General features: G+C 39.0%; 1 protein-coding gene and 1 pseudogene across 2 annotated transcripts in view; one reads left to right on the plus strand and one right to left on the minus strand.

The window, feature by feature from the left end:
* Positions 1 to 11,275, plus strand: LOC129854248 (testis-expressed protein 9-like; annotated as a pseudogene).
* Positions 3,983 to 13,383, minus strand: part of LOC129854247 (meiosis-specific nuclear structural protein 1-like) — a 26,337-nt gene continuing 16,936 nt past the window's right edge. The window contains exons 1-10 of one of the 2 annotated variants that reach the window (XM_055921062.1): positions 10,520 to 10,609; positions 9,679 to 9,903; positions 9,436 to 9,563; positions 8,834 to 8,936; positions 8,497 to 8,726; positions 8,183 to 8,399; positions 7,934 to 8,041; positions 7,591 to 7,848; positions 7,302 to 7,427; positions 3,983 to 7,135 (exon numbers count right to left, since the gene is read on the minus strand). In XM_055921062.1, the coding sequence (XP_055777037.1) occupies positions 7,025 to 7,135; positions 7,302 to 7,427; positions 7,591 to 7,848; positions 7,934 to 8,041; positions 8,183 to 8,399; positions 8,497 to 8,726; positions 8,834 to 8,936; positions 9,436 to 9,563; positions 9,679 to 9,903; positions 10,520 to 10,597 (1,584 nt within the window). In that variant the 5' untranslated portion in view covers positions 10,598 to 10,609 and the 3' untranslated portion in view covers positions 3,983 to 7,024. Of the gene's footprint in view, positions 7,136 to 7,301; positions 7,428 to 7,590; positions 7,849 to 7,933; positions 8,042 to 8,182; positions 8,400 to 8,496; positions 8,727 to 8,833; positions 8,937 to 9,435; positions 9,564 to 9,678; positions 9,904 to 10,519; positions 10,610 to 13,383 lie in introns of those variants that run through there. The other variant, XM_055921063.1, reaches the window with a different exon arrangement.

The following is a 13,383-nucleotide window of genomic DNA, read 5'->3' on the forward strand; positions in this document are numbered from 1 at the left end:
ACGTGCTTTTTTGGGGTTGTTTTTACACGGCTGTGGTGAGTAGCCAAAAGGTGACCAGCCAATCTGTTAGCCTTAGTAAAGGCTGTCCCACTGCACATTTGCTCATTTCATGTTTAGCAAACAACTCAAATGAATGTGTTCATTGGTCCACAATGGACCCTAACATCATCTTTTTCTTAAACGTATCAAAGTCAAGATTGTGGAAAACAGCGAGCACAGCAAATGTGCGTTATCCTTCGCCTTGTCGCACAGTGGAGATAAACATTTGGCCACGACTTGTTGCTATGCAACCGTAACGCCACGCGCCAGATTCAGCACCACAAAATGTCTGAAAGAAGAATGCATGCGGTGAGTCAATGTATTGTTTTAAACAACTAGCTAATTACAGTATTACACTGCTAAAAAACGTTAACATACCCATTCACAAGTTAAATACAAGAAGAAATAACTAGCTATAGCCACCTTTATGTGTCCTAGCTATATCGCTGTTTAAGATCTAAGTTAGCTAACTGCTAGCTAGATAGTTAGCATGCTAGTTAAAACTGTAACGTTTTATTATACGCTGTCTGACTTTCAATGAAAGCGTTGTTCCTTTGAAATGTTATATGCCTGTTGGCTAAAAGAACCAACAACTACTATATTTTTAATGAGCTACCTAACTTACTACATTTGTTTATTTAGCCCAAAAGACCCATGTCATCCAAGACAGAAAGGTCTCAAGGAGGAAGATCTGTGAGACGTCCAGCCTCTGTCCCCTCAAAGAAACCATCCACGATAGACCTACTTGCTAAGACCTACTTGCTAAAGAGGAGGAATACAAGTGAGGTTCCTTGCCCAAACATCTGTGCCCATTGCCAAACATCTGTTGAGTCAATGTAAACTGTATCATATGAGATGCTGTAACCAGATGGCGATAGTAATAAAAAAATGCATATTTCTCCCATTCCAGATGTATAAATGCAGAGCAGGAGGCAAAAACAGCTGAACTAGCAAGGCAAGCCGAACAGGTTATGGTAAGTGGTTTAAGATAGCTACCTGGCCAATTGACACACTTCAGAACAACATAAAACATTCATTTTAGACATATTTGTTTTATTTAAACTTTTTGTCCTGATTGTTTTTTTGTTTTTTTTTCAGCGTGACCAAAATTAAGTCTTGTCAAAGCCAATCTCTTTCCACCTTGATGTTGAAATTGAGGATGAGGAGGATTTCAGGTAATAAAATATTGCATTGCTCAAAACGTATAGCATTTCAGTGTAGTAGACTGGATAAGAATATATGAGAACTGCCTATAATACAAATGTATTTGTCTTTAGGAATGTGAACATGCTGGAATCTTCAGTTATGAAGCCCACTTCTAAGGTGCAGTATTCAATTCAGTTTGATATGTAAAATGTAACAGCTCAGAGACACAAATGTAATGTAATCAGTTAGTAAAACTGGGGGAGAATTTCAATTGTATTTCCTTGATTCCTCGCGTCCTCTTCAAAGAGGGGGGGAACTTCTGACCTTCTCATCCAATGGGTTTTGAGAAGGAGGCGAGGAATTAAGGAAATGCAATTGAAATTCTCCCTAAGTCATATTTCCATTGCTCAGGTAATGACAAAGAAAAGGGTCACATCAAAATCCAATTCACAAAACAGACCTGGAAACCAGAGAAAAACACAGTAAGAATGTTATCCTTGTCACAAACGTTTGCACAAATATCTATTGGAAACATTGGAAGATTGTGAAAGGTAATGGCTTAATGAGTGTCCAGCGCTGTTGATCTTCAGTTCCTTATGTTTGTTATGACTTTTTCAACTTTTTGTTTGAATTGTATTTTGTTTATTTGTTATTTTATTTCAGAACAACAAAGGCATCTGCAGTTGATGATGTTGCGGTTCTTGAAGATTGTGTGGATTTTTCCTTGGCTAAAACAATACGTAGACATTGAGGGGAAGCTGGATGATGGAGATACTCATGACAATCTTATGGAAGACATCATGCCCGGTGTTGGGGATGAGATGGGATCAGGTGAATTCTGATTTCATTTATTACACTTTCTGTGGCTTTCTCACACATTCACATCTGGAGCACAAGAATGGATCTTTGCAAAAACATTCATTACAAAAAAATAAGTTATTTATCAGAGTTCCAGAATATCAATTGTTTCAGCCTTAGTTCATCGAGCTTCTCGCATGTCCTAAAAATTATATAATTCTTTATGTAACTTTTTTGGGTGTGCTGTGTTTTAGATGCACAGATCCGTTTTCTCAAAGCAAAACTTTGTGTAAAGCAAGAAGAATTTAACCGGCTATCATATGAGTGCAACAAAAAGGTAATGATAGAAATATGAGAGATGGAAATTAGGTATATTTTTGAGTAAAATGTAACATTGAAACAAGAATAAAACATGTATTTGTTCTAGGATTATGCAAACAGTAGTTTAAGCACCAGCATAAAGGAGGTCGAGGAGGCTCGAGCAGGACTACAGAAGACCACAAACATTCAGCAAACCCAGATAGAGAAACACAGAGCTTTAGCAGAGGAGTCAAACAGAAAAGGTGATGGGCTCCAGCAACAAGTAACTGCTCTACGGAAGGTGGGTGTCGAGGATAAAACAGTTATTACATTGATTATCTTTCTAGTTAGTCATTTGGTAATATTAAACAGCACATATTGTAACCATGGAAGTACATAAACAGTGACTGAGAGAAACCTAGATGTGTATAGACAGCAGTTGAGATAGCTGTTAATGTCTTATTGCTGAATGGGGAGGGGGACATTATACAGCTTAGACAAGGTTGTTAATAAAGGATGAAATTAACACCTCAACAGGGAAATGCCTGGCATGGCCTCATTAACATGATCAGCCTGTAAGGTGAACCTCTCCTGCAGCTGGCGATAGTACGGCGCTCATATGACAGATATCTTTTGAATTCAGAGAAATCCCACATTACATATTGAATAGTGAACTTTGTTTGTACTGAATGAGCTAAAGATGAAGTAGTACAACATATAAATATAAATTGGGGCGGCAGGTAGCCTAGTGGTTAGTGTTGGACTAGTAACCAAAAGGTTGCAAGATTGAATCCCCGAGCTGACAAAGTAAAAATCTGTCGTTCTGCCCCTGAACAAGGCAGTTAACCCACTGTTCCTAGGCCGTCATTGAAAATAAGAATTTGTTCTTAACTGACTTGCCTAGTTAAAATAAAGGTAAATAAAAAATCCCTACACCACCACATATACACAAAATTGTCAATATCACAATGTGTGTGTCTCGTCACAGTCCCTATTGTTCCATAAGGTGTATTTTTACCTGCCTTTTAAATCATATTCTACTGCTTGCATCAGTTACCTGATGTGGAATAGAGTTCCATGTAGTCATAGCTCTATGTAGTACTGTGCGCCTCCCATAGTCTGTTCTAGACTTGGGGACTGTGAAGAGACCTCTGATGGCATGAGTGTCCGAGCTGTGTGCTAGTATTTTAAACAGACAGCTCGGTATATTGAGCTTGTCAACACCTCTTACAAAAACAAGTAATGATCAAGTCAATCTCTATTCCACTTTGAGCCATGAGATTGAGATGCATGTCATTAATGTTAGCTCTCCGTGTACTTTTAAGGGACAGTTGTGCTGCCCTGTTCTGAGCCAATTGCAATTTTCCCCAACTCCCTCTTTGTGGCACCTGACCACTGTCGTGTCTTTGGCTATGCCGGATTAAGTGATATGACATGCTATTCTATAAAATCATTTCTCTGTAATTAATATTACCTGATTAAGATAACCATGTAAATGTAATTAACTAGAAAGTCGGGGCACCACGACATTTTTTTTATAGAGCTGTTATCTTCCGAATAAACTCTTAAAGACCTGGTAATCTTTTACCTCAATAGCAGTCAATATTTAATCGTCGCCTTATTCAGTCTCATCTGAAAGTTGTAAATTCTTGGTTATCTTCACAAACCCTGGTTAATAAGTTGAATCAGCAATACAACATTTGGTTTAATTATTTATTTACTAAATACCTAAATAATCACACAGAATTACATCTACCCAGAATGGATCACACATTGATTACAAATTATGTCATAAAGGAAAACATCCCTAGTGGACGGAACAGATATGACGGCTGGTTACACAAAGAAAGGGGGCTGGGTTTTGAATGAAAGAGCGGGAAGACTGAGTAACAAAAGGGAGAAGCTATGCTATCGTAAATACAGAGTCTTATGGATTCTAAATAACCGCCCATTTGGAAAAAGGAAAATGCAATAAATATTTACTCTTCAATAGGTTGGTCGTAGATGGAAGGCTGGGATGCCCAGCAGGGATCTCTTGTCCTCTGAAGAATGTCTCTGGTGGTAAACTGGATACGTTGTAGTATCGTTGTGCGTGTTAGATTGAATACGTCGTTCGTCCTTTCCTAGCCCACGTTTACAGCGGCTGCTGCTAACTCAACGGCTAGGAGGTATCACTTCTGGAGTGAATAAGAGTTCAAAGTTCATACCAAGTTGCCATACTTGTAAGCTCATGCTATATTCTGGCTGGTATAGTTGAAATCCTTTCGGCGTGTCGACCGTCACCTTCACATTGAACACAATGCTAATTTCGTTAGGATATTATCTGAGCCCTTTTAACGTAGGACCGTCGTCCTCGGAACAGCAAGTTGAATTTTCCTCAACGGGTTTATATAGTGGTGAAAGAAGGGCGTGTTTCATAGTTTACAACCAAATTCTGTTCACTTGGGTGGGGCCTCTGAGTGAGCAGAGTTTCTCTATGACAAACCATTCTCTCATTTAAGAAGCTAAAATTACATTTAATCTTTTCACAAATACTTTCATATTTAAACATTTAAATTGCACAACAATTCCATGTGAATCTGATAACTAGAATGTGTCGACTTTCCAAGATACAGTTTATGTCATCCTGTCATTAGTAGTAATATCTCAGACAACAACTGATCTGAGATCATATTCATTAAGTACAAACGCATATTTTCAACTGGTTGGATTACCGAAATATGGTTCCGTTTCCCACCTTTCGATGTTACCAGACTCTATGTTACAAAGGCTTTACAAGAGTCAACTCTATAAAGTAGAGAGAGGGAAAAGGGGAAAGGTATTTATGGGGGTCATAAACCTCCCCCAACAGGCCAACGTCATGACACCACACTACTGAACAGTAGTCTAGGTGTGACAAAACTAGGGCCTGTTGGACCTTCCTTGTTGATAGTGTTGTTAAGAAGGTAGAGCAACGCTTTATTATGGACAGACTTCTCCCCATCTTAGCTACTGTTGTATCCTTGTGTTTGTTTTGACCATGACAGTTTACAATCCAGGGTTAGCATGCAGTTTAGTTACCTCAACTTGCTCAATTTCCACATTATTCATTACGAGACGCAGTTGAGGTTTAGTGAATGATTTGTCCCAAATACAATGCTTTTAGTTCTGGAAATATTTAGGTCTAGCTTATTCCTTGCTACCCATTCTGAAACTAACCGCAGCTCTTTAAGTGTTGCAGTCATTTCAGTCGCTGTAGTAGCTGACGAGTATAGTGTTGAGTCATCCGCATACATAGACACACTGGCCTTACTCAAAGCCAGTGGCATGTCGTTAGTAAAGATTGAACAAAAGCATGGGACCTGGTCAGTTTGACATGGAAAGAGCAGGTGTTCCTAATGTTTTGTACACTTAGTGTATGTCCACTCCCAAAGAAAAGAAGAATGAATGGTTGATGGCTTCCTATTGCTTAGTCACAAAAATTATCGGTTTAAATTATAACTATTCACATTTAATTTCTGAAATGTAAAATTAATAAGTAAATGTGATGACAGTCAGTTTTTGTAGCCATCTAACCAAATATTACCATTATCATTACAGTGCTTTTGAAAATGTGTGTTGGTGCGCTATAAAAACATTACACAAAATTATTTTACTGATTTAGCTTGCCCCCGTGTGTGTTTAACAAAAGAAATCGAGGGTTTGAAGAGAGCACAAAAACAGGCAGCAACCAATCACAGTGCCGTGGAGGTTAGACTGAACAGAGTGTCGGAGGAAGTTGAGAGGTCCAAGACACAACTGACCAAACTCAAGCAGACGAGCAAGGTAAATTAAACCACCTATCAGTGCATTTAGTGATCACATCAATCATTTACACTAAATTGTATTGATAGATAGTGCCATGCTATTAGTATAGTTCAGATTTTGGTTTTCAAGTTTTGCTTCTGTCACTTGTATAACCCAGGTTAAATAAACGTGTTTTATGTCAATCCTTTCCAAAAGGACACAGCAAACCAGGAGCATAAAAAAATAAAGACATTAAAAGCCAAAAACAAGAAGCTGGAAAAGCAAAAAGCTGAACTGATAGTGGGTTTTTAAAAACAACTCAAACTGATTGATATACTGAAAAGGCAAAAAGTCCTCATATTAAATGCAAGTAATTATTACAAGGCAGTATCATTATTGGTATTTCTCCTTATCAAACGCACATATTTTTCCTCTTGCTTGAGCAGATGCATTTAGAAGCTGCCAAGATGTTGTCATTTACAGAAGAGGGATTCATGAAAGCTCTTGACTAGGGGAAATCATAAAGCAATACTGAAAAATGTATGTAATACAATCCTGCTTGCCTTGAATGTATTCTTATGGTTAGCAACAACATTGATTATGTGTCCTTTAATATTGTGTGGAAGTTATTGTTCATTTATACAGAATATATTTGTAATGCAGTTGTATTTTAAAAGTTTACCATTTTATTACAATAATGGGTTAAATCAATTTAAACTGTAGTTGCATTATCACCTAATAAAGGAAATGGTGTAGTTATTTTTATTACCAAATGACTTACACTGAAAATTGCTGCACCTCCATGTTAGGATTTAAGGTGTGGTGATATGCATATAGTGGGATACAAATTAGTCTTTGCAAATTAATACATTTGAGTACACCATCACCATAAGAAATCCACCATTTGATACACACAAAAAAACACTAGACAGCATCTACCCAATAATGCCATCTAGTGGTGTAGTATAGGAAGTGGTTATTCATCATCTCCCCAGCCCTCTTCATCAAAGATGTCGGCCTGGCGCTTTTGGAAATTGCTTCTGAAGTCCTCATCAAAGTGTTCAAGGTCATCTTCCCGGAATATGCCCTTAACATTTGAAAATAACAGTCAGTTTCAAAAGTGGGATCTTCCTGGAGCAACATTGCATCAAAATACTTTTTTAAAGAATTTGGACAGCCAATGAGTTTAAAGAAAAACACAAAGAAAACACTTGCAGTTGAACTAAAAACTAAGACAACCTCCTCTCCCTTACCTTAGGTAGATAGCCCAGAAGTTTTGTGGCATGGAGTTTGAGAAGGCTTTGCCTTTCCTCCTCAATGATCTGTCGACGCAATGTCTCCCTCTCCTGTTCCATTGCTCTTTCTTCAGCCTCACGTTCCTTGGGAAGAGAGATCAAACTTACATTCAACAAATGTTCCTTAAGGTACCTACCTCTGAGGCAGACAAAACAGTGTTAAACAGAAAAGCTTCAGTTACAATAACACCACTTTGATGTTGATAAAGAGTGCATAAGTGTTCATGAGAAGAGCAATATACTGTACCTTGTCAGCCAGGTACTGCTGTCTCCTGTCCTCCAGCAGTTTCTCCACAGCCCTCTTGTGCTCAAGCTGCTTCATGCGACGTTTCTGGGCATTCATCTGCTCTATGCGGTCATCCTCAGCAAACTTGGCCATCATCATCTGCCTGAAGGCCTCCTCCTCCACCTTCTCAGCCTGCCTCCGCATTTCCTTGAAGGCTATTTGCTCTTGGCAGGTCTGCTGCAACTCCAGCCTCTGTCTGATTCTCTTCTCCATATCTTCCTGTTAACCCATTTAAAAAAGGTTGAATCCTCTAAAGGTGGTTTGGAAATGTAGGAAATTATAAAATGTGGAAATGCTTGCTTACGATTTGTTTCTGCCTTGCAGCTTCGGCTTGCTCCTCCAGACAAAGCTCTTCACGAACACGCTCCATCTCGTCACGCTGCTGCCTCTCCATTTCAATCTTCTCAGTGAGCTAGAAGAAAGACATTCCTCAATAGCCATCAATATTGTTGTAATAATTTCTCACTTTGTCCAAAAAAAAAGACTAGAACATATTCTTAACTATGAATATAGCCAAGAGTTTCGCAAATTATGTGACTTTTCTCCCTCTTACCATCTGGTGAAGATGTTCTTTTGCCTGCTCTCGTTCTCTGACTTTCTCCATTCTGCTCTTCTCCTTATGCTGCTGGTAACTGGCAAATTCCAGGATGCGTCTGTTCTCAGCCTCCATCTTCTCCCGCTCCATCAGTCTCCACTCAGTCTGCTGGCTCTTGAACTCCTCTATGTACCTTTGAGTGGCTGTTATCTTTTTCAGTCTTAACTGCCTCTCCCTGCAAAAAAGGTAATTCGATTTCATTATATACTGATTACTTGATCAAGCAGGAAACTTAACCAAATTGTGAAAACAGACTGCCACTGTCCACTCACATTTGATCCTCCTCATAGATCTTCCTGACGATTTCGTCAACCATGAGTTTCTCCTTGAGGAACTCCTCATAAGCCTCCTGTCTCTTGTGCTCTTTCTCCTCCAGCTGCTGTTCCAGCTCCTGCTGGTACTGCACCACCTCCTCGTAGCGCTTATGGTCTTGCTTCTCCTGCTCCATAGAGGCCCGCTCATGCTCGCTCTTCATCTTACGAGCAATATCAGCCTCCTGACGCTAATGAGAAAAATATGGATTCACAAAAAGCACAACCAACAAGTGTTTTGGTTCAAGTCTCAAATGTCCCTTCTACCCTGGGAAAGGACATTTATGAACTTACTTACCACTGTCTCATATCTCATAGACTCCTTTTCAGCAATCTGTGCAGCCCTCTCCCGGTTTAGGTATGCAGACTTGAGCTGCCCCTCCAACTCACGGAGTTCAACACTAAAATTAAAGAGGAAACAATAACAGCAACATAAAACATCCATCCTGCAACAACTATGGACAGATTATTGTTGATACACTAACCCTAGGGTTTTTATTAAAGTCTGAAAGGCACTTTCCCATCGGGCAAGTCAAGAGTATTTTTGGGTTGACCGAAGATTATGATCACTTGCCTGAAAATGTAAATGAGCTATTTACATGCAGCAGTTCCATATATTGCCTGCCTTTCCTCTACACATAGAGGAATCAGAAAGATCAATACTGAAATTTGTGGTATTTTGGTTGTTATCAGTATAAAATAAAATAAATCTCAGAGCAGGCTCAACTTGCCCAACTGCCATAAATTGACTGTCTTTCAGTTTTAGGTTACTGGAATTCGTTGCAGTTGCCCAAAGGGGCAACCTCAGAGCAGGTGCAACTGCTCAGTTCACCTGACCCATGCAATAGGAGGGCAACCCTTAATGTCAATCTCTGCCAAGCCCCTCATGTTGGGACTTACCTGTTCTCTTTTATATATTGCCTCATTTTTACATCTCTAAGCTTTTCATAGCTGATGCGGGCCAGTTCTTGTGCCATTCTCTCCTCTTGTTGCAGTTGCTTTTCCTTGTATATTCTCTCCTCCTCTGCCTGTAAGAGTCAGATGAAGCAAGCAATTACTTTTAGGACCAGTTTCCCTGACACAGATGAAGCCTAGTCGTCGTTTAAGCAGGTACTTTTCATGAATGCTGTGTGAAAGCGATACCTTGATGAGAGCATTCTCAATTTGGCTTTCGTGCAGCTCGTCTTGCAACTTGCGTAGGTATCGCTTCTTTTCAAGTCTCTCCTCACTCATTACATTGGCTTGCATTTGTCTGTCCTTAGTGATGCGTTTTGTCTGGTCTTCTCGTTGCTCTTCCTGCCGTCGAAATTCCGAGATCACCCTCTGCTGTTGACTGTGCGTCATGTTGCGCCGCTGGCTCATTGAAGCCTTGAGGAAAGACCGCATTAGTTCATTTTGGTCAATGTATCAAGCAAATACATACTGGATACTACCAGTGGTTATAATAAAATGTAAATAAACTTGAGTACCACTCAAGCTAGCCTGGCTTACTTAGCACTAACAGCTAGGTCAGGGGTTTTCAAAGTGGGGTCTGTGGACCCGATCAAAATATTATTATTACAATTTATCATTTTTTTTAATGAATATTGCTAGTACTAACAGAATCAACCAATTTTATACAAGGAATCTGTGTAAGTTTAGAGGGTGCAATACAATGTAATATCATGAATCGCTATTGATGCTCTTAATAATAGTCCAGCCGTGCACTGCAGTAATAGTAAAACTGCTTGTATCCTATCTTTTTGTTAATCGCACTGTATGTAGGAGTTGTGTTCTGGTAGTCTGATGGGTCTATCACAAAATTGGTCCCCGACTCAAACAAGTTTGACGTTCAGGAGCCTCAGAGCTAGCTAGGTAAATTAACTAAAGTTGTCTCGTTCTCAGCTAACGTTAGCTGACGTTAGCTAACGACGTTAACCATCGAATAGCTAGATAATTTTCATGGAAAACACAATTAAACATAATCTACAGCCAAGTAATTTACCATCATTGCGTGCAGCTGTGTCAAGCCTCTCGTTGATTTGTATATTTTACCAGGCAGAAATGTAATAATCTTCTTCATCTACCACTTTGCTCCATTTGTTTTGCTTCCAGTCGTCTTAGTAACATCGCGCCTTTTGTGCCTAACAATAAACTCGAATGTAATTGGTTAAAAAGTCCGTTTGGTCCTCCCGTCTTCCCTAAGGTAACGTTACAGGTACTGCGCAGAATCAGTTAAGTTATTGACACAATTGTTGTTCACAAACGTCAGACAACATATCACCCACACACAAGTCTCTCCCATGCTTAGTCCCCCTCCAAAATATCTAAATACAATATAGTTTGTACAATGGATATCTATGTATTTTGTAGTTTAATTTAAAAAAAGATGGACATTAATAATAGGCTTAGGGCGGTCCAGTTAAAAACTCTAGACAAATAATTTTAGAAAAGTATTCAATTGGCAGGTCCTTAAGGTTGGGCCTGATATTACTTGATTTCAGACTACTGGTATATAAAAGTTAGAATGTACCCTTCTAATCGATGCTGGGGACAGATGTATTGTCAGTAAAGCTGTCTGAAAGTATTATATTACAATGCCTTAAAGTATTCACATTCCTTGAATTTTTCCAAATTTTGTTGTTACAGCCTAAATGTAAAATAGATTACATTTCGATTTTGTCTTCACTGGCCTACACGCATATCAAAGTGGAATGTTTTTTGAAATTTCTACAAATTAATAAAAAATGTAAAGCTGAAATGTCTTGAGTCAATAAGTATTCAATCCCTTTGTTATGGCAAGATTAAAGTTCAGGAGTAAAAATATACTTCACAAGTCACATAATAAATTACATGGACTCACTCTGTGCAATAAGGTTTAAACATGCTTTTTTAATTACTACCTCATCTCTGTACCCCGCACACATACAATTATCTGTAAGGTCCCTGAGAAAACTGAGGATGGATCAGCAACATCGTAGTTACTCCATAATACTAACCTAACTGACAGTGTGAAAAGAAACATGCATCCTGTTTGCAACAAGGCACTAAAGTAATACTGCAAAAAACGTGGTAAAGCAATTAACTTTCGTCCTGAATACAAAGTGTTATGTTTGGGGCAAATCTAATACAACACTTTACTGAGTACCACTCTCCATATTTTCAAGAATTGTGGTGGTTGCACCATGTTATGCGTATGCTTGTAATTGTTAAGGACTAGGGAGTTTTTCAGGATAAAAAAAGAAACAGAATGGAGCTAAGCACAGGCAAAATCCTAGAGGAAAACCTGGTTCAGTCTGATTTCCAACAGACGAATTCACCTTTCAGCAGGACAATAATATTAAACACAAAGCCAGATTTACACTGGAGTTGCTTACCAAGACAGTGAATGTTCCTGAGTGGCTTAGTTAACAGTTTTGACGTAAATCTACGGCAAGACCTGAAATTGGTTGTCTAGCAATGATCAACAACCAATTTGACAGAGCTTGAAGAATTTAGAAAATAAATGGGCAACTGTTGCACAATCCAGGTGAGGTAAAGCTCTTAGAGACTTACCCAGAAAGACTCAGCTGTAATCGCTGCCAAATGTGCTTCTACAAAGTATTGACTCAGGGGTGTGAATTAGATATTTCTGTATTTCATTTGTAACACATTACAAAAAAATCTAAAAACATGTTTTCACTTTGTCATTATGGGGTATTGGGTGAGATTTCTATATATATTTAATCCATTTTGAATTCAGGGTGTAAAATAAACAAAATGAGGAATACGTCAAGGGGTATACTTTCTGAAGGTATATCTCCTTGAAGCCTGAAAAATGATGGGGCCATGATATCACTTCATTTCAGGTGATCCAAAGGCAATTTTTTTCATTTGGATCCTTTTCACAATGATGCAGGGACCATAATAAACAAACTCTCAGAAGCCTGTCATTTTCTTTTTATCTTGCCTTTACAGCAGGTTTATTCAACGCTTACTCTGTCCGGAGCCTGCTGGTTTTCTGTTCTACCTGATAATTAATTGCACCCACCTTGTGTCCCAGTTCTAAATCAGTCCCTGATTAGAGAACAATGAAAAAAATGCAGTGGAACTGGCTTCGACATCCAGATTTGACTTTGAAGGTTTTACAGGATTTGCATATGCATAGAAGTAAAAAGGGCAACAATCTTTGAGTTTCACTTTTCAAAGTCTCATTTAAACTGTCAAACACTGTCAGCCATAGTTGACATTGACAGCCATTCTATGAAGCTTGTTCCTATTGAGCATCATTAGCTGACATTTGGAACACTTGCAAACAAATACAGATATAAATGACTGGGGGGTGGGGGCTGTGCATACATGAGGTGTTCTCACTTCACAAGATGGCAATGTTCCTCAAGGTGCCCTGACATTTGACAGAAGTGTGCCTCCCTCTGAGACCTCATCTGTAAATCTTCAAAACGACTTAGCTTGAGGTGACAACTGAGTATTGTATTTAGGCCTACTGTGCCCCAACAGTAAAGGAATGCTGAAATAATATCTGACAGAATTTAGTCTCTGCTCTCATTGTTTTATTTCTTATTTCTCTCAAGAAAGGGATAAAGAACCCACAAAGTAAACAGATAAATCTAGGTTTTAGTTTACTACTACTGTAGTGGTGTACCCTTTCTGCACTGCCATGTCCTCTTAATACTGGTACAGTACATTACATTTACATTTAAGTCATTTAGCAGACGCTCTTATCCAGAGCGACTTACAAATTGGAAAGTTCATACATATTCATCCTGGTCCCCCCATGGGAATTGAACCCTGGTCCCCCGTGGGAATTGAACCCACAACCCTGGCGTTGCAAGCGCCATGCTCTACCAACTGAGCCACACGGGACCCAGT

Source organism: Salvelinus fontinalis, chromosome 4 (assembly GCF_029448725.1).
Source record: "Salvelinus fontinalis isolate EN_2023a chromosome 4, ASM2944872v1, whole genome shotgun sequence".
NCBI lineage: Eukaryota > Metazoa > Chordata > Actinopteri > Salmoniformes > Salmonidae > Salvelinus > Salvelinus fontinalis.